Genomic DNA, 24,824 nt, shown 5'->3' with positions numbered 1-24,824 from the left:
TCATTTGGTTTCATTTGTTGGGGAAGTGTCGTGACACGGACCCACAACAGGGGGCGTTAATGAAGGGACAATGGAATAGCCAAAAAGTAACAATTTAATGTTGTGAAGGTGCACAACGTAATACAGACAGATACAAATATGCGTTATATCAATCCGATAAAAGGTGACGTGTGGCAGGCTCGAAGATAGGAGACGTCCGGTGAGAGAAAAGCCGGAACCCACACAAGCCTCACCACCAACGGACCTGAAGAACACCGGAGCCGCCAAGCCCTGTGCCCCAGGTGGCTACTGTCTTCAGCAGTCAGACCCGGTACTGCTGGCAGAAAACAGAAACAGTTCTGGATGAGTGTGAGTTCCCACACTCAGTAATCCCACAGTCTGTGTTCAGTAAGGAGGGAGAACCTCCACCTCCAATCACACACTCGTGCAGCTCCTGAGATAACCACTTATCTGGGTGGGGTGTGAGGCGAAGCCGTCGCAGTCCACACCAAACGCCAACTCCGCAGACAGGGTATCCGTCCCAGGAAAACGGCTGCAAAAGAGATCAGACTAATACTCGAATTTAAGGTTTAGCAGAGAATTACCTGTATGGTAGAAGATTTCTCGGCGAGGAGGTGGAGTTGCAGTCCGGTCTTTGTAGTGGTGGTGATGGGTGACAGCTGGTGTTGATAGATGACAGCTGTCACCTCCAGCGGCTCCCACGCCCTCTCGTGCTTGGAGCCCGCACTCCAAGCAGGGCGCCATCTGGTGGTGGTGGGCCAGCAGTACCTCCTCTTCAGCGGCCCACACAACATCATTCAGAGTTTTGCCATTTAGCACAGTGTTATATCTGAAAAAAGGAAAGAAGCTCTGGCTCTGACAGTTGCTTAAAATTCAACTTTTTATAGCTTAATTCTCCTTCTGCAATAGGACATAAATTATTAATATTTTATCTGATTAAAACCAAGTGACTTTCTGCACTTAAATATCCAACTCTCCTGCCTGTCTGTTCTCCTCGTTAAAGATAAAACAGCATCTGTTTTGTCCTTGTCACTATAGCAGGTAGTAAAAGTTGAAAATATTTTAACTTTTGAAGGCAAGTGCCTTCATGTGCTGCTAGTAAAAATACCATAACAATAATATTGTAGTTGGAATGAAAGGAATCTGTTGATTCCTTTTTTTCTCCCATTCAAACAAACTGTCTGTCAAACTGACAACAAGCCTGTGTCAGACATGTGCACCACCACATTCTTCATTTCAGTGATGGGATATGGTGTTCCTTTACATCAATAGTTTTATTTTAGCTTATGTAAATGTTGATGTACTGACAATCACTGAATATGACTTTTTCCTTGTCAGACCAAAACATATACACTCAACAAAAATATAAACGCAACACTTTTGGTTTTGCTCCCATTTTGTATGAGATGAACTCAAAGATCTAAAACTTTTTCCACATACACAATATCACCATTTCCCTCAAATATTGTTCACAAACCAGTCTAAATCTGTGATAGTGAGCACTTCTCCTTTGCTGAGATAATCCATCCCACCTCACAGGTGTGCCATATCAAGATGCTGATTAGACACCATGATTAGTGGACAGGTGTGCCTTAGACTGTCCACAATAAAAGGCCACTCTGAAAGGTGCAGTTTTGTTTTATTGGGGGGGATACCAGTCAGTATCTGGGGTGACCACCATTTGCCTCATGCAGTGCAACACATCTCCTTCACATAGAGTTGATCAGGTTGTCAATTGTGGCCTGTGGAATGTTGGTCCACTCCTCTTCAATGGCTGTGTGAAGTTGCTGGATATTGGCAGGAACTGGTACACGCTGTTGTATACGCCGGTCCAGAGCATCCCAAACATCCTCAATGGGTGACATGTCCGGTGAGTATGCTGGACATGCAAGAACTGGGACATTTTCAGCTTCCAAGAATTGTGTACAGATCCTTGCAACATGGGGCCGTGCATTATCCTGCTGCAACATGAGGTGATGTTCTTGGATGTATGGCACAACAATGGGCCTCAGGATCTCGTCACAGTATCTCTGTGCATTCAAAATGCCATCAATAAAATGCACCTGTGTTCTTCATCCATAACAGACGCCTGCCCATACCATAACCCCACCGCCACCATGGGCCACTTGATCCACAACATTGACAACAGAAAACCGCTCACCCACACGACGCCACACATGCTGTCTGCCATCTGCCCTGGACAGTGTGAACCGGGATTCATCCGTGAAGAGAACACCTCTCCAACGTGCCAAACGCCAGCGAATGTGAGCATTTGCCCACTCAAGTCGGTTACGACGACGAACTGGAGTCAGGTCGAGACCCCGATGAGGACGACGAGCATGCAGATGAGCTTCCCTGAGACGGTTTCTGACAGTTTGTACAGAAATTCTTTGGTTATGCAAACCGATTGTTTCAGCAGCTGTCCGAGTGGCTGGTCTCAGACGATCTTGGAGGTGAACATGCTGGATGTGGAGGTCCTGGGCTGGTGTGGTTACACGTGGTCTGCGGTTGTGAGGCTGGTTGGATGTACTGCCAAATTCTCTGAAACGCCTTTGGAGACAGCTTATGGTAGAGAAATGAACTGCTGTCAGCATGCCAATTGCACGCTCCCTCAAATCTTGCGACATCTGTGGCATTGTGCTGTGTGATAAAACTGCACCTTTCAGAGTGGCCTTTTATTGTGGGCAGTCTAAGGCACACCTGTGCACTAATCATGGTGTCTAATCAGCATCTTGATATGGCACACCTGTGAGGTGGGATGGATTATCTCAGCAAAGGAGAAGTGCTCACTATCACAGATTTAGACTGGTTTGTGAACAATATTTGAGGGAAATGGTGATATTGTGTATGTGGAAAAAGATTTAGATCTTTGAGTTCATCTCATACAAAATGGGAGCAAAACCAAAAGTGTTGCATTTATGTTTTTGTTGAGTGTATGTATTTGGTTTTACAAATATAACTGTAAGTACTGTGCAGTATGTTCTTTATCTGTGTCTGTGCTCTCAGTGCACATCGTCTGTCACAGTTGTTGCCTTTAACATTGTGTAAGGCTGAGTGTTGGTATTGTGTTGGTGGTCCTGGTTTAGTGTTAATGAGTTGGGAATAGTACAGTGCATCTGGAACACATTCACAGTGCTTTACGTTTTCCACATTTTGTGATCTTACAGCCTTATTCTAAAATGGAGTAAATACATTTTTCCCCTTAAAATTCTACTCACGACACCCCATAATGACATGAATTTTCTTTTCTTTTTTTTTCTTTTTTTTTTGCAAATTAATTAAAAATACCTTATGAAATCACATGTACAAAAGTACAACCCCAATTCCAATGAAGTTGGGACATTGTGTAAAATGTAAATTAAAAACAGAATACAATGATTTGCAAACCCTCCTCAACCTATATTCAATTGAATACACCAAGACAAAGACAAGATATTTAATGTTCAAACTGATAAACTTTATTGTTTTTGTGAAAATAATTGCTAATTTTGAAATGGATGCCTGCAACATGTTTCAAAAAAGTAGGGACAGTGGTATGTTTACCACTGTGTTACATCACCTTTCCCAAATCATTGTATTCGGTTTTTATTTACATTTTACACAACGTCCCAACTTCATTGGAATTGGGTTGTATTCAAACCCTTTGCTCAATACTTTGTTGAGGCACCTTTGACAGCAATTACAGTCTAAAGTCTTCTAAATATGATGCCACAACCTTGTTCCACCTATCGTTGGGTAGTTTTGCCCATTCCTCTTTGCAGCACATCTCAAGCTCCATTAGGTTGGATGGGGAGCATCTGTGCACAGCGATTTTCAGATCTCAGAGATGTTCAGTTGGATTCAGGTCTGGGCTCTGGCTGGTCCACTCAGGGACATTCACAGAGTTATCCTGAAGCCACTCCTTTGATATCTTGGCTGTGTGCTTAGAGTCACTGTCCTGCTGAAAGATGAACCGTCGCCCCAGTCCGAGGTCAAGTGAGCTCTGGAGCAGGTTTTCATCCAAGATGTCTCTGTACATTGCTGCATTTATCTTTCCTTCAATCCTGACTAGTCCTCCAGTTCCTGCTGCTGAAAAACATCCCACAGCATGATGCTGCCACCACCATGCTTCACTGTAGGGATGGTGCCTGGGTTTCTCCAAACATGATGCCTGGCATTTACGCCAAAGATTTCAATCTTTGTCTCATCAGACCAGAGAATTTCGTTTCTCATGGTCTGAGAGTCCTTCAGGTGCCTTTTGGCAAACTCCAGGTGGGCTGCCATGTGCCTTTTACTAAGGAGTGACTTCCATCTGGCCACTCTACCATACAGGCCTGATTGGTAGATTGCTGCAGAGATGGTTGTCCTTTTGGAAGGTTCTCTTCTCTCCACAGAGGAATGCTGTACAAACATCTCAAGGTTGATCAGTGGAAACAGGATACACCTGAGCTCAATTTTGAGCTTCTGTAAATTCTGTTTGTACATATAATTTCTTAGTTTTTAATAAATATGCAAAAATCTCAACACACTTTTTTGACATTGTCATTATGGGCTATTATGTGCAGAATTTTGAGGGGAAAAATTAATTTAATCCATTTTGGAATAAGGCTGTAACATAACAAAATGTGGAAAAAGTAAAGCGCTGTGAATACTTTCCAGATGCACCATAGGTGGGAAAAGAGTCTGTCAATACGTTCTGACAGCTTTCCAAATGTCAAATAGGCATCAACATCGTGGCTCAGATGGCGGCTCATCGTGTGTGAGGTTTGTTTCTATGGTGTTGGCTCAAACCCACATTACACATATAGTAAGGCTGATACGTGATGTCTACAGTATGTCTGATGACGTATTCTGTCTTCACTTTGGAGATGTAAATGACTGCATGTTTTGAAGAAAAGGTTTTCACTTTTCTGTTTCATTTTCAAATTATGTTTCAATTACAGTATGTAGTCCACACAGTTTATGGTTGATCATGTCAACGGCCCCTTTTTGCACAGCTCATCTGACAGATAGTGTTACTGTGGTTCATAACTGTATGTGAATGGCTGCACACAGTTTAGTGCATCTTTGAGATCTGTGCTATAAGCTAATGTATGTACTGTATATTTTCTATCTTGTGACGGTCTTGTGCCATTTCTCTGTTTGCATGTGTTCTTTTGCCACTTAAGGAAAACCAATCAGTCTTGCTGATGTTTCACCAGCTGAGCTTATAGCCATCACCCCACCAGGTGCTTCTGACATCTACATCATGTTGCACCTCGTGCTGCTCCTCAATCTCCTGGTCTTCAGGTTGACTCCTGCAGGTCAGTAGCATGCTGCTCATATGGAAATGAAGATTGAATGAATCAAAGAATGTGTTACGCAGAGATAATGCGCTCTTTCTTATACCTGGCACAAAGTCCAACACAAGTGTAATAATTTCCACCCAATGTAGTTGTCATTTTCATGTGCAGCATCCACATCCTCCTAAATAACAGTTACAGTTGCACTCCTATGGGTGTGTTGGGCTTAAAATGATGTATTCTTCCATCACCATAAAGCTTTTGTTATACTACCGGCAAATACCAGGTCTGAAGTCCAGTCCTGTGTAAGGCCTACACAACTGGAGGACCAGAATGAGGTTACAGGGCCCCCCCAAACAGGCAAGAGTGAAGACTGGGCAGCAGTACAGCCATTCAAGGGACAAAATTCTTCAAAAAGGCCAACTGTGCAATCCATCAGGATCCACAGCAGAGTTAGCGCAGGGGATGGGCATCCCCTCAGGGTCCAGGGCAGTGTAAGAGAAGAGGCTGGGCAACCCACTAGGGTCCCCAGCGGAGAGGGGACTAACAGAACTGACTAACAGAACCGAAAGACGAGGGAACCTGATTGAAAATGGAACAGCTGCCGAAATAAAACATCAATTAACCAAACCCAGAGAAACCAAAAATGCATGATAATTGAACAAAAAATCCAAGAAAACCAACAGGCAGACATGGCCATTACAGCAGCCTCTATCTGCTTTGCGGTGCGGCTAATGATGTTGTCCTATTTTACTACTGATGTAATAAAAAATGTCTAATTACTTTTAATGTTTGTGCTGTATTACAGTAGGTCAGTTATGAGGACTTCCATTAAGTGTTAATGGGTTCCAAACCTTTATTTTGGTTCCAAGGTGCTATTTTTGTTTGCGTTTGTGTCACACAACTTTGCCGTTAATATGCATTAAAGTTGAATAGAAAAATAACTTCAAACAGGAGCTTGATTTCTGTTGGCTTTTTCAACCAAGATTAATAGGAAATGGGCATAACTGAAATCAGGATGATCAAAGAAAACAGTATGGAACCAGCTTACAACTGTGATCATTATATCAACATGAACATTTTGTTATTGCAAAAGCCTTATTGTTTTGTCTTTTTACACTTTTTAACCATGTCATCTTTAGACTGATGATTATGCTGGTGCTGATTTTGTCCCTGGCTCATTTCCAGGCTTAATGATGCAGGGTATCGCGGAACGAGGATGAGGTTGAATGCATGTTCACTTTTTGTATTTTGTGCTGTTTCTGCATGTGTTGGAGGGACGATGCGGTTTAAAACATGACACACATGCAGTTCGGACACTACGAGTGCAGAAGACCTATGTAAGCGCGCTCACTGCAGGGAGTTTCTCCAGCAGTGTCCCATTTGCAGTTCTCTGCTGTGCTCAGGGAATTAGCTTTTTCTTTTCTCGGCCTCCTCTTTGCACCTTGGAAATTGTGCTCTAACCCAGCAGCGCTGCTCATTTCTGAGGCAAACAATGGAGGGGAGTATTTAGGACACTTGGCAGTGCCGGCTTGTTGGACGGGATGAGAGAAAGGCTTTTAAGTAGCTCATCCCACCCCATAGCCACTGGCGTGATAGCTGTCCACAGCAAGGTAAGCACTGAGCAAAGTTCGAGCACGCTCCCTGACCTCGTTTCACTACATTTCTCGTAAGGCGGTGTACTCATAACTGACTACCTCCTCCTCTTCTCAGTAACGATGCAATTAAGATGGATATCTGTGGCTTATTTTATTATAACATTTAATCATTCCCTTTGTAACCTAATGTGAGGCCTAATGTTGGCTTCACTCCCACTAATCCAATAAAGCGATGTTATGGGGAAGACTCGACTTTGGTTCATCTTTGTTTTGTGTGCTCTTTTTTGTTTCTACACCAAATGTATATTGAATGCACAATTTTCACATTTTTGTTGTAGTCACTATGTAGGTTATGCTGTCACTCATGTTTGTCACAAGTATAACTTAATGGACTGAATTTCATCAAATACGATGAACCATTGGAGCATGTGCCAAGAAATGATGGGATATGGTGGCATAATGGGGGAGGAGGGGAGTTTGGGCATGTGTCAATGCATCAGGGTTTGGTGAGAACCAGAGAAGCTCCTATTATAATGACTATCCTGTCTTCTATACCGTCACTTGCTGTTGAAGTCTCTTTCACATTGAGTCTCTTTCACTTGGAGTCATCTTCTGCTTGTCTTTTCAATCATCCATAATTGTGAACGCTATTGTATGTGGTTTTTTAATGGCAACATTTCAGTAACTGCTTGTTGTGGTACTAATGTGGTTTTGCCCTATTCTGTTTCTAAGGCCATAGCAGATGGATGCCCCACTGAGGTTGGTCAGCTTGAGAGTTCTTCCTATAATTAAAAAATACTGGGGTAGGTTTTTTTTTTCGAGTGACTATCTCCAAAGTGCTTGCTCATGGGGTTGAATAAAGTCTAGTATAGCACCTTGCAATGACTTGTTTTGTGATGAGGTGCTGTGTAAATAAACTGAAAGAATTACACTTGGGAGTTGATGCACATAGAATAGAATAGATGCTTATTGTCATTGCATTTCTGCAGTGAAAATCTGATGGCACTTTCCAAACAGCGATGCACAAAATACAACAAAACAGCTTTAAAAACAACGAACAGCTTCACAGGACAGCAAGAACTTCTTAAAATACAAAAAAGGTGCTTAATAAGTTATTAAGGTGCTTAATGCTTAGTGAGGTCATTTTAGATATGTAAACAGACTGTATTATTTATTACACATGTTGATATCTGTTACTGAATGTCTGTGTTTGTGGGAGTGGACAGGGTGGGGTGATGGAGGCTACAGCTCTGGGGAAAAGGCTTTCTTTATTGAGAGCATTTCTCTTCTGACCTTTGCCTGCACTACACAGTTTTTCAAATGTGACAATTCCTCACATGTGCAATGTACAAGGTCTGTCGGCTTTGCAGCAAAACACACAGACTCCTTTTTTATTGCCATGGCTGTTGAAAGGTGCCAGTACAGTTTTGGGTACAGTTTCTTGGTGTCAGTTCTGGTGTCTTGATCTTGGAAGGCTCTCACTCGCAGATAACCAAAGGCGATGCCGACACATTTCAGGCGACATTGAATTTCGGTGTCAAGATCGACGCTGGCAGAGAGATGATTTCCTAAGTAGGAGAAGTGGTCTAAATTTTCCAGAGTTATTTCATCGAGCCGGATCAAGGGCGGATTGCAACCCATAAGGGTTTGTTAATGCATATGGCCACATATAGACAGACAAACACATTCACACCTATGGTTAATTTAAAGTTTACAATTCACCTAACCTACACGTCTTCGGAAGTGGGAGGAAGCCGGAGCATCTGGAGGGAACCCACGCAAACCCGGGGAGAACATACAAACTCCACATAGAAAGGACCAGGCGGGAAGCGATCCCAGGACCATTTGACTGTGAGGCAACACAGCTAATAAACCATGGTGCCCATACTGTGATAAGCTCTCCAGTTTTTTTGTGAATGGAAATGGTGACATTTTGTGCTGTAAGTGAAAGGGTTGTATTGAATCAAAACCAACCTCTGCAGTGGATTAACTGTTAATTGGCTGCAACAGAAATTATGTTCTTATCCATGAATCATCAATAATACAATAACATGCTTTTGGAGGGGCGGTATGCATTTTCAGAGGCCTGATGTCTATGCCCAGTCACCCAAAATGACCGATATTTGCCCGAGTGAGACGAGGGCAAATATCTGTCATTTTGGGTGACTAGGCATGGATGGAGGGACTCTGAAAATGCATCCCGCATGACAACTAGATATTATTGTATTATATCACGTACTGAGATACACAACACGTAGAATCACATTAACAATATTTAATGTCATTTCAAAACACACTACACCCAGCAAACGCATACATAAAATTGGCTCACTTTAACTTTTGTCCTGTTGGCTGGTACCGCGCTGCTCTCCAAATTCATCAGGGCGTCCTCATCAAGCTGGCTGCTTTGGCTGCTGTTCATTGTCGGACTATCCATGATAAAATCGTCCAGAATATCCATATTGGGACCAACACACACTTCTTGCCTTTTCATGTTATTGTCTGCGGACAGTTCTTGGGTTGCGCATGCTATGACATCATCACTTTATGCACAGCGGCGGGTTTTGGGATTCCCGCCCGTTACTGCAGGCAGGTCTGGACAGGTAGCGTAAATGTAAATCTATGCTACCGGCCCAAGAACGCCTCGGTAAGTGATAATAATGTACAGTACAGTTGTGGTACTGTTGTGGCCACAAGTTTACGTATACCTTGATTAAAATCTTTCCTACGCAATTTTCACCATATGCACATTAGAGGTGGCCTCAAAATTATATACGATATTTCAAGGAAATTTGTAGAACAATATTCAGGATGATATAAAAAATACTGAACAGCGATTGAAGGCTGACATGATGGCTGACACCATTCAATTCAAGAAACTTTATTTGCTCCAGGGAGCAATTCAAAAGCACATATTGTTATTGTAAAGAAGAACATTAAAGCTATAGGGCCACCCAAACTTCACTAAACTGACAAAATTTAGTTTCTACTGAAATCAAAGCATTATAATGTGGTTTATTTTTGAAGCATCTTGTAAAATTACAGCTCTTTTTAATGAAGAGAACATATCTATCTAGAGGGAATTCCACAAGGAATATTTTATTTACTGTTTAAAGGCATCGACAGGAGAGCATACATGTGCACATGCATGAGATTTTGAAAAGACCGAAGTTACCTTTGACCATGGGTCACGCACGTGCACGTAACGTGCATGCTGACGTCTGTGAGATGTATTCTAAATCACTCCAGAGATGTTATCAGGTTATGAAAACAGCGGTTTTAGATTTAGAAGTGTTTATTTCTTGCTAACTTTACATAATATATGATTAACGTTCATTTCCCTGAGGGACCTTGCCCAAGGGATCCATAAAGTTCTATCTATCGATAGATTAACACAGAAACACAATGGTTTCAGAGCATTGGAGCCAAAGAGACACCAGCCAGTGATGTCATGGTGCCTCTCGACTCTGATTGACTGTGACCGTGTCCTTCCCAGAATCCCCCTTGCAAGTCTGGGCAAGCCCCCCACATGATCTATGATGTCACCGTCATAGACTCTATTGGTCTCAACCGTTGCTGCCGTAAGTAGGTCAAGGTCGTCTGTTCTTTTGATAATTTACGCTTCAGGGGAACCTTTTATGAATTTTTTTCGAGACAAAGCAAATTTTGATTGTTTTGGTAATGTCTTATTATGAATCCCCTATTTAAAGGCTAATAAATAAAATTATAGTGGTGCCAAATAAAATTATTTTTATGCCTTAAATGTTAAAACACTTAGTGGCCCTATACTTTTAAAGTAATACAAACCAAGCAAACAACTTTTGCTATTAAGATGATCCATGTGAAAACAGCAACACTGCCAAAATAAATTAATAAATGATCACAAGGCATGCAAACCTTTTTGTCAATTTTAGAATCATATCTTTGCTCTTTGTTCACAGTGGTGTTATTCATGTTGAGTGTTCTGTGTTGGAGTGATCTGTGAAACGTGGACGATGTCACATTTCTACCTGATTCTGCAGCTCTTTTGTCAGTTTCTCAGTTGTATTTTTGAGGTTCTGGTGGACCTTGAGAACAAAAATCTGTTCATTTCTGGGTGTTAATTTGGGCCTCCTTCCTCTGTGTAGATTGTGTAGTCCCAACATTTTTTCTGTTTGTACAGTAGATTGTACACTTACTCACAACATCATAAATCTTTTTGAGATGGCTTCTAAGAAAGGACTGGATATGTGACGATGCACAGTTATGATCTGTAAGCCTTGACTTCATTCTTACATTTTTTCCCTTGCTCTTAAATACAAGGCATATGCCTGAATTTGTACGTGGATTTGTGTATCTGTACTTACTGCAGTAAAATATCTGTTGTTCTGTGTTGTTGGTTTGTTTGGAGTGGGATCAGATGATCACTTCGTTTTTGCTTGCCAGTAAATAAAGTCTTTCGAGATAAGACTGCAGTACTGTGAAATTTGTATTGTCTGCATCATGTTTCAGATTTTATTTTTGCACTTGGGGTCACACAGAATCTCATCTGATGTTAAAGTAATTCAGACACCAGTTCAGTCCCGGTCCGGTTCTTATGTCTTAAGCGACCGATGTCATTGATATTCAGCTCAGCTGAGGTTGCTGAGTCTGTGTGGCCAAGGGGAGTATTGTGTTGACTGCGGGGGTCGACTAAATAGCTTACATTAGCATGACCGCTTCTATTGAGCAAGTGAAAGAGAAGGAGGGGGTGAGAGATTGAATAAATTATGACTGGATCCTCTGCAGGTGGATTATATCATGGACAATACTTTACTAACTGTGACTGTTTTCTGCATTAGAGAGGGTTTGGTTTGTTTGTGGAGTGAAACACAGTGATTCTTACATTTACTTTCTCTTCAGTTTCTTTGCAGACAGTATGAAACCAAAATATTTCATGTTTTGTGTGGTCAGCTTCATTTCATTTAGGGAATAACCCTGTTGTGTCTGATGATTTGCCACCGTCTACTCAGTATTTTATGTTCTGAAATCTCACACGATTAACCAATCAGATTCGCATAACAAATGTAATTGGATTAGAATTATTAATATACATTGATGTCTGCAGCACATTCTTAAAAAAAACTTGGGACGGTGCAATTTAGGGTCAGTAATAAGGTCAAACAAATAAAACAAATTAATAAATAATCTTATCTCAAACAGGTGATGCCAGCAGGTGATTGTAGCCATGATTTGGTACAAAAGCAGTATCCATGAAAGGCTGAGTCTTTGAGGAACAAAGATGTGCACACGATCTCCACTTTTTCAACAAATGCATGAGGAAATTATTGAAATGTTTAAAAACAATGCTCCTCAAAGAAAGACGGGAAGGGATTTGTATATTCCACCCTGTACAGTGCATAATATCATTAAATGATTCAAGGAATCTCACGGAATTTCACTGTGTAAAGGGCAAAGGCTCAAATCAAAGCTCAACACCTGTGATCTTAATATATACATGATATAATTCATCTAATTTCCTTTATTTGTCATTGTATACACACATACAAGAAAATTTGTCCTCTGCATTTAACCCATCATAATTATAGTTACACACAATCCAACCACTAGGAGCAGTGGGGAGCCAGAGTCCGGCACCCGGTGACCAACTCCAGATGTAGAGACGCTGCCTTGGTCAGGGGCAGAGAAAGGAACAGAATTGTTTCTGACTATGGACAGAAACTGGATTGCCCGGAAGAAACCCACATAGACACGACGAGAACATGCAAACTTCACACAAAAAGAGCAGGAAGTAATCCATCAAACCTCTTGCTGTGATGCATCAGTGCTAACCATAATTCAGTCGCTGATATAAGCAGATGGGGAAGAGATTACTTTGGGAAACCTTTGTCAAGCACTATAAAATGGAGTTACATTCATGAATGGCACTTGAAATTTTACTGTGCAAAAGCCTTATGTTAACCTTGCCCAGAAACAACATTGACATCTTTGGGCTTGAAAGCATCTGGGCTGGACCATCACACAGAAGAAATGTGTACTGTGGTCAGACGAACCAGTATTCCAGATCTTTTTGAAAGAAATGGCCTCTGTGTCCTCAAGACCAAAGAGGAAAAGGACCATCACATCAGGTGGTCAAAATGAAATGCCAAAAGTGAATCTGGGTGGAGGGCCAAAGGCTCAAGTAGATTTTAGTATTACATCAAAGTATATTACATTTTGCACAAACTTAACATTTGGAATTTAAAACTAAATTCCAATATAATAAAAAGTCCTCTATCATCTTGCAGTATTTTAGTCATTTGCAGACTGCAAAGATAACATCCATATGCCTCTTTTTACATAACATATTTCAAAAGAAAGATACCTTCCTCACATAATGTGCTTGCAAAGTGTTTTGGAAAATTAAGTTGAAAACAGCTGTATTGTTCACCTTTGTAAAGAAAAATTTAAATTTTGCTTAATCTTGAAAAATTTACAAAAATGACAACACACAGTAATAAGATTAGATAAGCAGCCGGTCTGCTCAGTGTAAGTCTGATCACGTCAGATCTCAGAAGCTAAGCAGTGCAGCATCTGGGTAGTACTTGGATGGGAGACCTCTTCAGAACACCAGGGGCTGTGTGTGTATCTCCAGGTGAAACTGGAGTTGCATCAGGAAGGGCGTCCGGCATAAAACTTGTGCCAAACACCAGTGTGGATCTGGCTGTATCTGGTGTGGTGACCCCGAACAACAGGAGCAGCCGAACTGACAACAACAACAGTAATAAGATTAGATTAGATAGAACTTTATTAATTATGAATAAATCAGTATTGGATAGTATGTTTACAACATTTAAGTTACACATAAAAAATGCTTCCAGACAGACCTTGCATAACATTCATCAGTGACTTAGTGATGGCAAAACAGGCCTCATGAAGCATTTTTTTTTTTCTGAGCCCACTCATTGGCAATGTTCCTTCAAAAAAGGGTTGACCATCACAGAAACTCCAAAGTGCCCACAGTTTCTGTATATAAAGCTGTGCTTGGATATAGAATTGCCTCCCTTTGGGGGCAGAAGTATAAATACCTGTTTGGTTCTAAACATCATTCTGAGCAACATGATGGACCAAATCAAAGGGACAGTGGGTCACCCTTGGCCCACATGCACCAAATTGGGCACCTTGGATCTAGAATGTTATCATCAAGAACTTCAAAAGCCACAGTCTGTCATGGTATGGGGTTGTGTCAATGCCCTTGGCACAGGTAATTTACACTTCTGTGATGGCAGCATTAATGCAGAAAAGTACAATTAGATTTTAGAGCAACATATGCTGCCTTGAAGATGACATGTTTTTCAGGGATGTCCGTTCAAATTTCAACAAGACAATGCATAGCCATATTCTGCACACATTACAAAGGTATGGATGTGGAAGTGGGAGATATGGGTAATGGACTTGCCTGCCTGCAGTCCTGACCTGTCCCCAAAAGAGAATGCATGGAGAATTTCAAAATGACAAATGCAACAACCACATAGTGTTGCACTCCTTAAGACATGTTTTCAGGAAGAATGGGACAAAATAACACCTGAAATGCTTCATCGCTGGGCGGCTTAGTGGTTAGCACTGCTACATCACAAGAAGAAGGTCATGGGATAGCTTCCCGCCTTGGCTTTTCTGTGCTCCGGCTTCCTCCCACTTCCAAAAACATGCAGGTTAGGTGAATAGGAAACTTTAAATTGATCGTAGGTGTGAGTGAGGGTGTGAATGTGTTTATCTGGCTATATCTGGCCCTGTGATAGACTGGCATCCTGTCCAGGGTGTACCCTACCTCTCACACCTATGGCCTAGTTCAAAAAGAATGAAGCCAAAGTGTGACATAACCATCAAAATTTAAAAGTGGTCTTTTTTTGTGAAATGTTATCATTTTAGGTATGGTTATATCCAAGTTTCAATATTTCTATTGGTCTCGGTTCAGTCATTGCTAGAAATGATCAGTGCATAATGTGCTAGAGCGTAATGCTTATGACAACAGTTGGAGGTATCTTCTTTAGTCTGCAGAAGCCTGAAACAAAGAAATTCTGTCCATTAGTTCCTGGTATTATTGAACAAGTAATATAATTATTCTATTGAAGCAGAGTAGGAGATATAGCTAAGGTTTTGACACAAATAAATCAAGGACTTATTCTCAGTGTTACGCTTGCAGTTTTACCTTGCTTTAGAAACATATTTTTTTCTAGGAAATGATATTTCTACCTTTACAAAAATGTATTACTGTGTGTTAGTATGAAGCACAAACAAACTAACAAAATACAAGATTATTTCTTTAACATTCAACTTTAAATGATAAATATCTATGTCACACAAAATTAATGAAAAAAAGTGCTATTTTTGGGGTAAATTTCATGGATATCTCTGGAACCGTGCGGAATTTTTCCATGAAATTTTCAGTACCTGTCAAAGAGACTATAGGCAACTCACAGATAATCTGGATGGTGCTAAATAAAATAATGGCTTGTTCATGACAAAGGCAATGCAAATCAGCAGTTAGGCTTCATTATTTTTGAACTAGGCCCTATGAGTGCTGGGATAAGCTCAAGACCCCCGTGACCCTTAATTAGAGTAAGCAGGTATAGAAAGTGGATGGATGGAAAATGAAATACCTCCATCAGTGGTAGTTATTAAATTTAATAGTTTGTATTCATTGTCAAACCTCTCCCTTCCACAAACACATGGTTTAGTTGCTTTTCAGTAATACAGCAAACCAAGCAATAAACAGATAAGGGAGAAAAATGCAAGAAGTAAAAATGATGTTAAATTGTTTTGGTTCTGCTGCTTTATTTGGCTTGGCTCCTAGTTTGAATGGTATTCAGGCCAGACTAACCTTTCCAACGACAATGGGGAGCATGAATTGCTGGTGGAAGTAAAAATAACTTCCTTTTGAGTAATTCCCTCTTCACAATATGGAAGCAATATGGACTCTATTTTATTCTGACAGTAATGGACAGATTTGCTGTTTATTTTCTGGCTGTTGATAGGAAATGGGAACATAGTAAGAGACAACTAAGCTGTTATATGCTCAAAATCACATGGAAGCATAAAGCCTTTAAAGTGCAAATCACATTGAAAGCATCTTTGTCACCAGGTGTGTTTGTGCATTTGTTTTGCAGTTACTGTCTGATCTGCTGTGTGATAAACTTGGAAAGCCTATGTCTGACCAAATGTAATAAAATCATTCTGTCAGTCTACTGAGTGTTGTGGCTGGGGGGCCTGGCTGCCTTTTGTTTCTGTCTTCTGTGCTGTCTTTTGTTTTCCTTCCAGGTGGTACGCATTTAGGACTGAGTGGCTGTGTGGCTGAATTATCAGGACCTCACCCTGATCACCTGAGGCTGATCAAGTGCAGCTCGTCAGGACTCACAGCTGTGGTGCATCTACACGGATTGGAGCATGGTGGCATTTAAGTCTGGAGTACACAGTGTGTATTTGCCAGAGACTCGACCTTGTGACCAGACGGGTGAGATCGTCGTCTCGAGAGCCATCTCATCATCAGTGGATGCAGAGAACGTCCAGGTTTGATGCATGGTCTGTGAAAGAGGAGGGGGTGAGGTCTCACGCTCGTCAGCACACTTCCTGAGGTACGTTAGGTTTTGTGACTAACATTTATCAGTCAGTAAATGTGGTGTCCCTCACACCTTATTGTATTGAGCTGTTATGTTAGTCGTTTAATCAGCTTCCATTGCAGTTGAGTTTGTGAACAGGGTGTTCCATGCCTGCAGGGTGGGAAGCTGATTAGTAATTAAGCCAGGAAGTGTTTGCTGTTTGTGAACACCTTTGAGCGGTCTCTCTGTGTGTGGAGTGTGGACTCACATGATGATTTCTTCTTTCACAGACTCGGTTTGTCGCGGCCCCACGGGGGTGTTGGCGGGGTCCTTGGGTCCGAAGAGTTTCTGGCTCCGGACTGTTAGTGCTGCTGGGAGCACACCGTTTCACCACCACGCCAGACCGCGCACTCTTTTGTTATATTTTCCACATCACTGTTATGTAATTAAATTTAGTTATCCTTTGTACCGTGCTCTGCTTATTTCATACTGGGTCCTTCAAACGCTGGTCGGTTCTCCGGGCTGCGTCCGACACATAACACTGAGAGTGCAGTCAAACCTTATTTTCAACATGGACACTGAAGGACTACGCCTTCTGTATTCAAGTTGTAGACACATATTGTAGTCACTGTCAGATACGGTTTGAAGTAAAAATCAAAGATTTTTGCCATAAATAATTCAAGTATCACCAATGTTTTGTGGTAAAATAATGCTGATCCAGCCCAAAAATGACAATCATCATAGCTTGAGTTTCATTCTGTGGATATATCAGATGTCTAATTCAGTATGAAAATGCTTGTGCTCTTTTTAATGTATTTCTTTATTGTTTTCAAGAGCACAATATCACACAATATGAAACTGAATTTTTATTTTACACATAAAAAGCAAGTCACATTATTATTTGGCTTTTTCTGCCAACTGGAAGTGATTTATTTAAATTCAGCCATTCTATTAGTTCTTTTATCGTCTCTGTGTTCTCTTGTCCTGAACTGATCCTTCTCTTCTTGCTTTGTTGGGTCAAGTTGCTATCTTGGCCCAATTTGGGTTTCCACAAATCATCAAGACCTTGTTTAGGTGCTCACCTTCTACTGTCTTGGATTCTAAGCTTGTGGTAACCTTTTCAACCCTGCAGCAATGTTATGATCACTCACAAACGTATGGTGCAGTGGATGAATTGGGCATGTGCTCGCATTGGCTCACCTGTCATTTTTTAATGCTTTGAACATTCGCAGAGACTGAAGACCTACCTGGGATTGGGTCCTGCAGGACCCAATGCAAATCTTGCGGGATCGGCTGGTCAGAACTTTGCTGTGGGTGGGAGCGGGTGACTAAAAGTAAACACTGTGGTAACAGAAGCGGCAATATGACTCAGTCAGCAAAGGAGAAAAGTGTAAACTATCCATCCAAAGTATCCGTGTCCACACGCTACTTTCATCTTAAATAATTTAACGTCCTCCTCAATCACCCGTAGACTTTCAGACGTGACAAATGCTCATCATCCTCCATCGGTGTCCCACAGGGCTGTGTGTTGAGTCCCCTTCTTTATCATCTAAAACTCAAACTCCAAATTTAAGTTAAATTCTGTCTCATGTATTTTATTGTTTCCACCACATCACATTTTACTTGCTAAGAAAAACATGTACTTTTCAGCTGCTCCCTTGTTTGCACTTGGGGTCCCCACAGCAAATCCGAGGTGGATTTGCATGTTGAATTGACACGCATTTTACACTGGATGCCCTTCCTGATGCAACTCCACGTTACATGGAGAAATGTGGCAGGGGAGGGGTTTGAACCGCGAACGTTGCACACTGAAACCCAATGCACTAATCACTTGCCACCACCCCTGGTCTGAAATATGAATAAGGTACATACATGCTCAACACATTTTCTTACTTTATAAATTCCAGTTATGTGAGAAAAGGTGTATGCATGGCTTTTGTTCAAACAAAGCCTATATCAATTAGGGCTGTTGGTACAAAGATTTGCTTAATGACAAGTGTAAAATATGTCATCTTTAAGTATTTGATATACTGAATAACAAATTCATTGCATGCATGTTAATGCTTACATTCTTACCTTCAGCCCAAATATAATTATACAAAATGTTCTTAAGGTCATTAATGCTGTGGTTACATTATGTACTTAGAATTCAAATTAAATTTATATGATCTATTGAATGAAGAGGGAGTGAAAGCTTGCTGCAGCTACTGTGTCGTAAAAGTGGCCAAGCTCGTGTAAATATATAAGTCTGTAAATGCCAGGTTTAATAGCATCACTAATGGTGCAGCAACCCAATCTTAGCTCATAAGCACAGTAGCACCTTTTACAAATATAAGTTTAAGTCCTTTTCCTTCAATGGACAGTGCATTGAGACAAGAAATAAGAGACTTAATGCTGCTTTCAGAGCCCTCAGACATTCAGACAGACCCAGCATAAAACACTTTACATCAGGCAAAGTGCATTCATGAGATTAACTCCAAGACAAATATGGAGCATATACCACAGTACAGCTTGCCTAATGTTATCTTTTGGGCTAAATGAAATTGTCAAACTCATTTTTGCTGATGTGTGGTGCTTAATTAATTCTACATAGAATGTGAATATATTACATATAGCAGTAATGTCTTCTTAAAAATAATTTAAAGATACATTTTCAATATTCATCAAATGTTGATTGCAAAGGCGTGTGTGATGTTAACCCGGGTTTCTTGGCTTGCTCAATTTCCTCATGGGTTTCCAAGATACTATTCCAGCCTGACATAGTGTTCAAGGTGTTTTGCCCTGAGCTACAGGTTGGACTCTCCGAACCTCCAAGGGTTCTGAAGGCAGCATTAAATACTGGTGTTCTAGCTGAGGAATCAAACCCAGCACATTATAGGCCAAGTCTTGTGGTATGTGATATGTATAGCTGAATCCTTTTCCTGCAGTGCTTCCAGCAGAACCTGTAATGTGCTCACAAAAGAATTGAACATACTTATTTCTAAGGCAGCTACATGCTAAGCAGATGAGCTATATTGCGTTGTCACTGTGGATACTGAGCTATGTTATCCGATTAGCTTGTGCCACTAGTACTGTAAATAGATTGACATTTACATGAAGGGTATTGTTCTGTTTTTGGACTGTTCATAATTTGGTTGGGCAGAATTTTAGAAAATGGCATTGTTTGCCTTGGCTATCGATTGTAATCAAGCCACTACCATTTTGTTTTTTGTTTTGTTTTGTTTTCACCAAGTCAGCAACAGTTCTCTTCTTGGAAATCTACGGAGCCCGCCTAGGGACACAGTGATTAATATTTTTTGGCTCAGATTATTGCGTTCCCTCACAATACTTTTGCGTTCCCCCGTAATAGTTTTTGCATTCCCGTGCAATAACCTAATATCATATTAAAGCTCATGCCTATCAGAGCACACAGTGAGTGGAATCAGGTGGGGGGAGACTGAATGCATATACACACACACACACACACAGAGCAGACAGTATCAGGATTCATGAGAGAATGGGATCTCGTGAGATGAGGGAGAATGTTGCTACATAATGCACAGCTGTAAGACTCCGTATGAAATATTGTTTATTTATACAAAAGTGATAGTAAGTAGCAACACCTGTTAGTGTGCCTTATGAACGTTTATGTTTTCTTTTTTTACCGTCCCCTGGCCAAAACAGACTGTTTTTCTTTAAAATACGCTTCAGAGTCTTCATACACGTAATCACATTGTGTCTCACAGACAAAGCCTCCAGTATATTGTTGTATGTGAGCCACAGTTTAAAGTACAGCTTAATCAAATTCTGGTTATCCATGATGTGCAATCCATCCAATTGATTCACTGAACCTGTGTGTCACCAGGCTGGAAATATGGACTCAAACGTTATTGCGAGGGAACGCAATAATATTGCAAGGGAAAGCAAAAGTATTGCGAGGGAACGCAATAATATTGCGAGGGCACGCAAAAGTATTGCAAGGGAAAGAAAAAGTAAGGGAAGCAAAAGTACGAGAGGGTGCAAAAGTATTGCGAGGGAACGCAAGTATTGCAAGGGAAAAAAAGTAAAAAAAAAAAAAAATTTACCACAATGTCCCTAGGCAGGCTCCATAGAAATCAATCCTTATAGGAAAAAAAAATGCAATAGCATCATTCTGTGTCTGTGGGGAGAAGGCATACAGTTGTTGCCAACTGAACGGTCCCCCCTAAAAATCGGTCCACTCTGCCTTCACTGCGTGTGTCATTAGCCACGGTTCACGGATTAATACGTTGTTTCTGCTTCAAACTGCACCCCAGTCATCATCTATCTCAGCGACAGATATCTGAAGCTGTTGTACAACAAACATTTCCACAAAAATTCATCATTATTACTATTATTGCTATGGATGAAGTGATGAGAGCACCGCAGCTAAGCGACTTGCTAGCTGATGCGTTCACTGCATGACGGTCATTTCAAAGTGTCACAGAATTTTGCAGTTTCTGCTTAAATTGGCCTCGTTTCTGATTAAAACTGACTTTAGAATAATAATCCCATTTAATCCATTTGATTGCTTTGGGTGAAAACAGTCTGTCTCAAACGTGCTGCTGTGGTCCAAAATGATGCATGCGCAGTGAAGTAAGGTGGACCAATTTTTAGGAGCGGACTGTTCAGTCTATGACACTGGGAACCCTTGCAGTAGGCTTGGATGATATGTTCTTAAAAATGGAAAGATGAAGCAAGAACTATACATGTGGCTACGAGAGCGAGTCAAACAGTTTCAGTCTCATCTGTACAGTGTGCGTCATAGTGTGTATGTCCATTTATCAGTTTATCCAGTCCCTTCAGATAGCTGCTAAAGTGTTGTGATGATGATGTCATGCACAGAGGTGGATTTTCCCTCAAAACTCACCAATCATTGCTCACAATAACCTTTCCTTTTATCTTGCAAAAAACTAAAAGGCAGCAACAACCCTGAACACTACTTCATAATTATACTCTTTGAAAGCTCTTAAATGAGCCATCATTTGTTCTATGCACTTGTGTTGTTTACTATTGATGGTGATGGTCTAGTGGTTAAGGCATTGGGCTTAAGACCAGAAGGTCCTCAGTTCAAATCCCAGCCTGACTAGAAAATCACTAAGGGCCTTTGGGCAATGTCTTTCCCCTAGTTGCTCGTGGTGTGTAGTGAGCACCTTGTATGACAGCACACAGGTCTTGCGAAGTACTGTTAAGGTAGTAAAAAAGTGCAAAAAAAAAAAGATTAGTACCAAATTAAAGTTCAGAATCTGAGGATTAAAAAAATGTAAAAAAATAAATTTTTTGATGAGGGATTCTCAAGAAATTGCATTTTGAAAATTATGCTTATTTTCATCCAAATAATGCGGTTTTGAGGTTTTCGCAAAGGCACAGTATTGTAAATATTGGACCAAAATAGCATTTAAGACATGAAAGTGGATGTTTCAAGGACAACTTAGTGTAAATATTCTCATTTTTGACTGGATTTAGTTCAGAGGAGTTACATACCTCCTTAAGCCTATCTACCACATCAAGGTACCAATCACAGACAGGTTGTTTTTTTAATATTTCATATATGGTATTAATTCTGAAATATGAAAAGAAACAAGAACAAACATCTAACAACTAATTAAAAATCAATCATGAGCTTACGGACCCCTGAGTCTTTAAACTTTTCAGAGCAAGCTCCTGCTGCATAGGACCACTTGGTCTTTTGGCTAGCTGGGCTGGACAACTCATCGTCTTGTCTCTCAAGGTTGAGACAAACCTTGAGGAATGACCCTCCGCCATCAATGCCAACCTTGACAAAATATCTGGTCAGGGGATGGTAACCTCTAATTTGGCAGAGATGGGCAATAAGACCAATAAGGTTGTTACAATAGACAACAGTTCTATTGACCTTTCTGCCTCCAGCCCTCTCTTCCTTTAATGAGGAATCCATTTCACATGTCCCCAAAGTGAAATACTGCTCTAGGGACTTGTCTGCTGCTCTGAGCGTGTCCATAACTCCAGGTTCAAAGAAATCTCGCCCTTTCCAAGATCGAATCATCTTCGCAGTTTGCTCAGTTTGCTTCTGTGACATATTGTTCAAAGTCATCAAACGCTGGAGCTCTGAAGCTCGGGACGGACCAGGTATGGGGATATTTGTTGGCAAGCTGCTTGTGGCAAGCTTAATGGAGGAAGAGTCTTTAGGCGCAGCATCAATTTGTTGCCTAATGAGAGCAGAAGAAGGCATTTCTGCACCTTCTTGAAGCATGACATCTTGCAGATTCTCCCTCCTATCAGAAATACCACAAGGTTGTGGATGTTGGATTCCTTTGCCAATCATCTGCCTACAGCGTTTGCAGATTTTGACTGGCTTAGGTGTGGCTAACCTTTTAGGACCTGGCAAAGGTGGCCTTCCAACAGGAAAAGGCCCTTGCTTGGTTTTGCCACCAAATTTATGGCCTTCTTGACCAAGATTCGCTCTAGCAATCATGCAAATACTGCATGGACAACCCTGCAAATCTTTACGTTCAGTGACTCCTCCAAACGTTCTTGTCAGGACTGGAAAGTTCAAAGTTTCTTAAAGCAGACAAGGCAAACAAAAGATCTATTGACATCATGAGTTTTTGCTGGAGGCATGTTGAGTTCAGCTAAAGTTACTATTTATCTCACCTTCACAAAAAAAGAACCAGTTGCTTTTGAAAGAGCTGATAATTTCTTTTTGGAGATACCAAATGCTTTTGAAACAGTTGATCACAGCCCTAAAATCATAATTTTCATGCTTTAAATGGTCCTTGATTCCAAAATTTGCAATACTGCGCTTTTGCAAAGACCTCAAAATCACGTTATTTAGGTGAAAATAAGCACAATTTTCAAAATGCAATTTCTTGAGAATCCCTCATCAAAAAATGTATTGTTTTACATTTTTTTTTTATCCTCAGACAATGAACTTTAATTTGGCACATATCTTTTTTCTGCACTTTTTTACTACCTTAACAGTACTTCGCAAGACCTATGAGCACCCTCCCATCGGAGTGAATGTGAGGCATTATTTGAAAAGTGCTTTGAGCGTCTGACGCAGATGGAAAAGCGCTATATAAATGCAGTCTATTTACCATTTAGAGTGAACATGTGTACTGAGCACCTGTTGGATTCTCATTTGCTGTAACATGAGGGAATGACTTAAGCAAAGGTATTGTATCACATTTTACTAAAAGTTTTGTGATACCCAAGCGGAAACCATTTACAAGATTTTGTAAGCTTTTGACGATGATACCATGAGCATAACGCAAATAAAAGAGTGGTATAACCGCTTCAAAAATGGGCAGACAGTGAAGCACGTTCAGGTAGGCCATCCACAAGCTGAAATGACCAAGTAATTGACAGAATATGGACTTTGGTCATGGTTGACCATTATGTCACTATCCAAGAACTTGGAAATGAGGTGGAGACACAAGTACAGTACATTCCTCCACTGGCATGCTGGAATGCGTAAACAACAACCCCGACCTCCTGGGCACCATCATCACTGGTGGTAAAACATGGGTTTACAGGTACGACCTGGAATCCAAATTTCAGTCATCGCAATAGAAGCATCAAATATCACCAAGGCCAAAGAAAACACAGCAGGTGCGAAGCAATTTGTCATGTTGACCACTTTCTTTGACTCCCATGGGGTGATGCATCATGAGTATGCATTAAAAGGCCCAAAATCTTACAGTATTGTCCAGATGTCCTACATTGCCTTTGTGGTGCTGTGCGCTGCAAACAGCCGGGTCTGTGGGCAGTGAAAAGTTGGCAGCTCCATCACAATGCACCCCACCCCAACTCCCCCATTCTGCTCATCTGATTCAGGCTTTCCATTCCAATGATTTGTCAGGCTCCCTACTCTCCTGATGTTGCTCCCTCTGATTTTTAGCTGTAACCAAATATCAAAATGACAGTAAAAGGGACTCAATTTGAGTTGAGAGAAGACATCATGTGGAATGCGACGGCCCAGCTGGACACCATTCCAAAAGAGGCCTTTCCCGAAATGCTACCAACAATGGCAGAACCGCTGGGAGAAATGTGTGCAGTCCCAAGGAGACTACTTCAAAAGAGATTAGGATTTCAGACCCCCAGGTGAGTAATTGTATTTTTCGTGGCCAAAGGTTGGATACTTTTTGAATGCACATCGTACTACATCTGTGTGAACAAAATTTGATTCTGGGTTTTGATCTGTGCAGAGCAATTATTTTTATGAATATGAAGCACAACATAAATGAAAAGGTGAATGGTTCGATGATACAGTAAAAACAAAATCAGCAATGCACTAAGATAAATCTTTGTCATGAGGCAGGTTTCCTGATTTAACAGGACTTGACCATCCATCGCCATGACTACTGGAATGACTGTTATCGTGAGAGGATAAATGAGCCTTTCATTGGATTCAGGTGTGTTGGAGCAGGGAGACA

At 41.0% G+C, this 24,824-nt stretch overlaps 1 protein-coding gene and 1 long non-coding RNA gene across 2 annotated transcripts in view; both read left to right on the top strand.

Moving 5' to 3' along the window:
* The first annotated feature begins 2,054 nt into the window (after window positions 1–2,054).
* LOC117515522 lies at window positions 2,055–23,800 on the top strand. The gene is made up of 3 exons (XR_004562180.1): window positions 2,055–2,065; window positions 2,773–2,782; window positions 23,704–23,800. It is a non-coding gene; the product is annotated as an uncharacterized LOC117515522 (long non-coding RNA).
* Window positions 23,801–23,912: 112 nt separating this feature from the next.
* LOC117514890 (contactin-1-like) overlaps window positions 23,913–24,824 on the top strand; it is a 56,596-nt gene continuing 55,684 nt past the window's right edge. Inside the window, exon 1 of the mRNA XM_034175464.1 lies at window positions 23,913–24,000. Coding sequence (XP_034031355.1) covers window positions 23,913–24,000 — 88 coding nt within the window. The remainder of the gene's footprint in view (window positions 24,001–24,824) is intronic.

Source organism: Thalassophryne amazonica, chromosome 8 (genome assembly GCF_902500255.1).
Source record: "Thalassophryne amazonica chromosome 8, fThaAma1.1, whole genome shotgun sequence".
In the NCBI taxonomy this organism is placed as follows: domain Eukaryota; kingdom Metazoa; phylum Chordata; class Actinopteri; order Batrachoidiformes; family Batrachoididae; genus Thalassophryne; species Thalassophryne amazonica.
The sequence above is the reverse complement of the archived record's forward strand: the minus strand, read 5'-3'. Positions and strand labels throughout refer to the sequence as shown.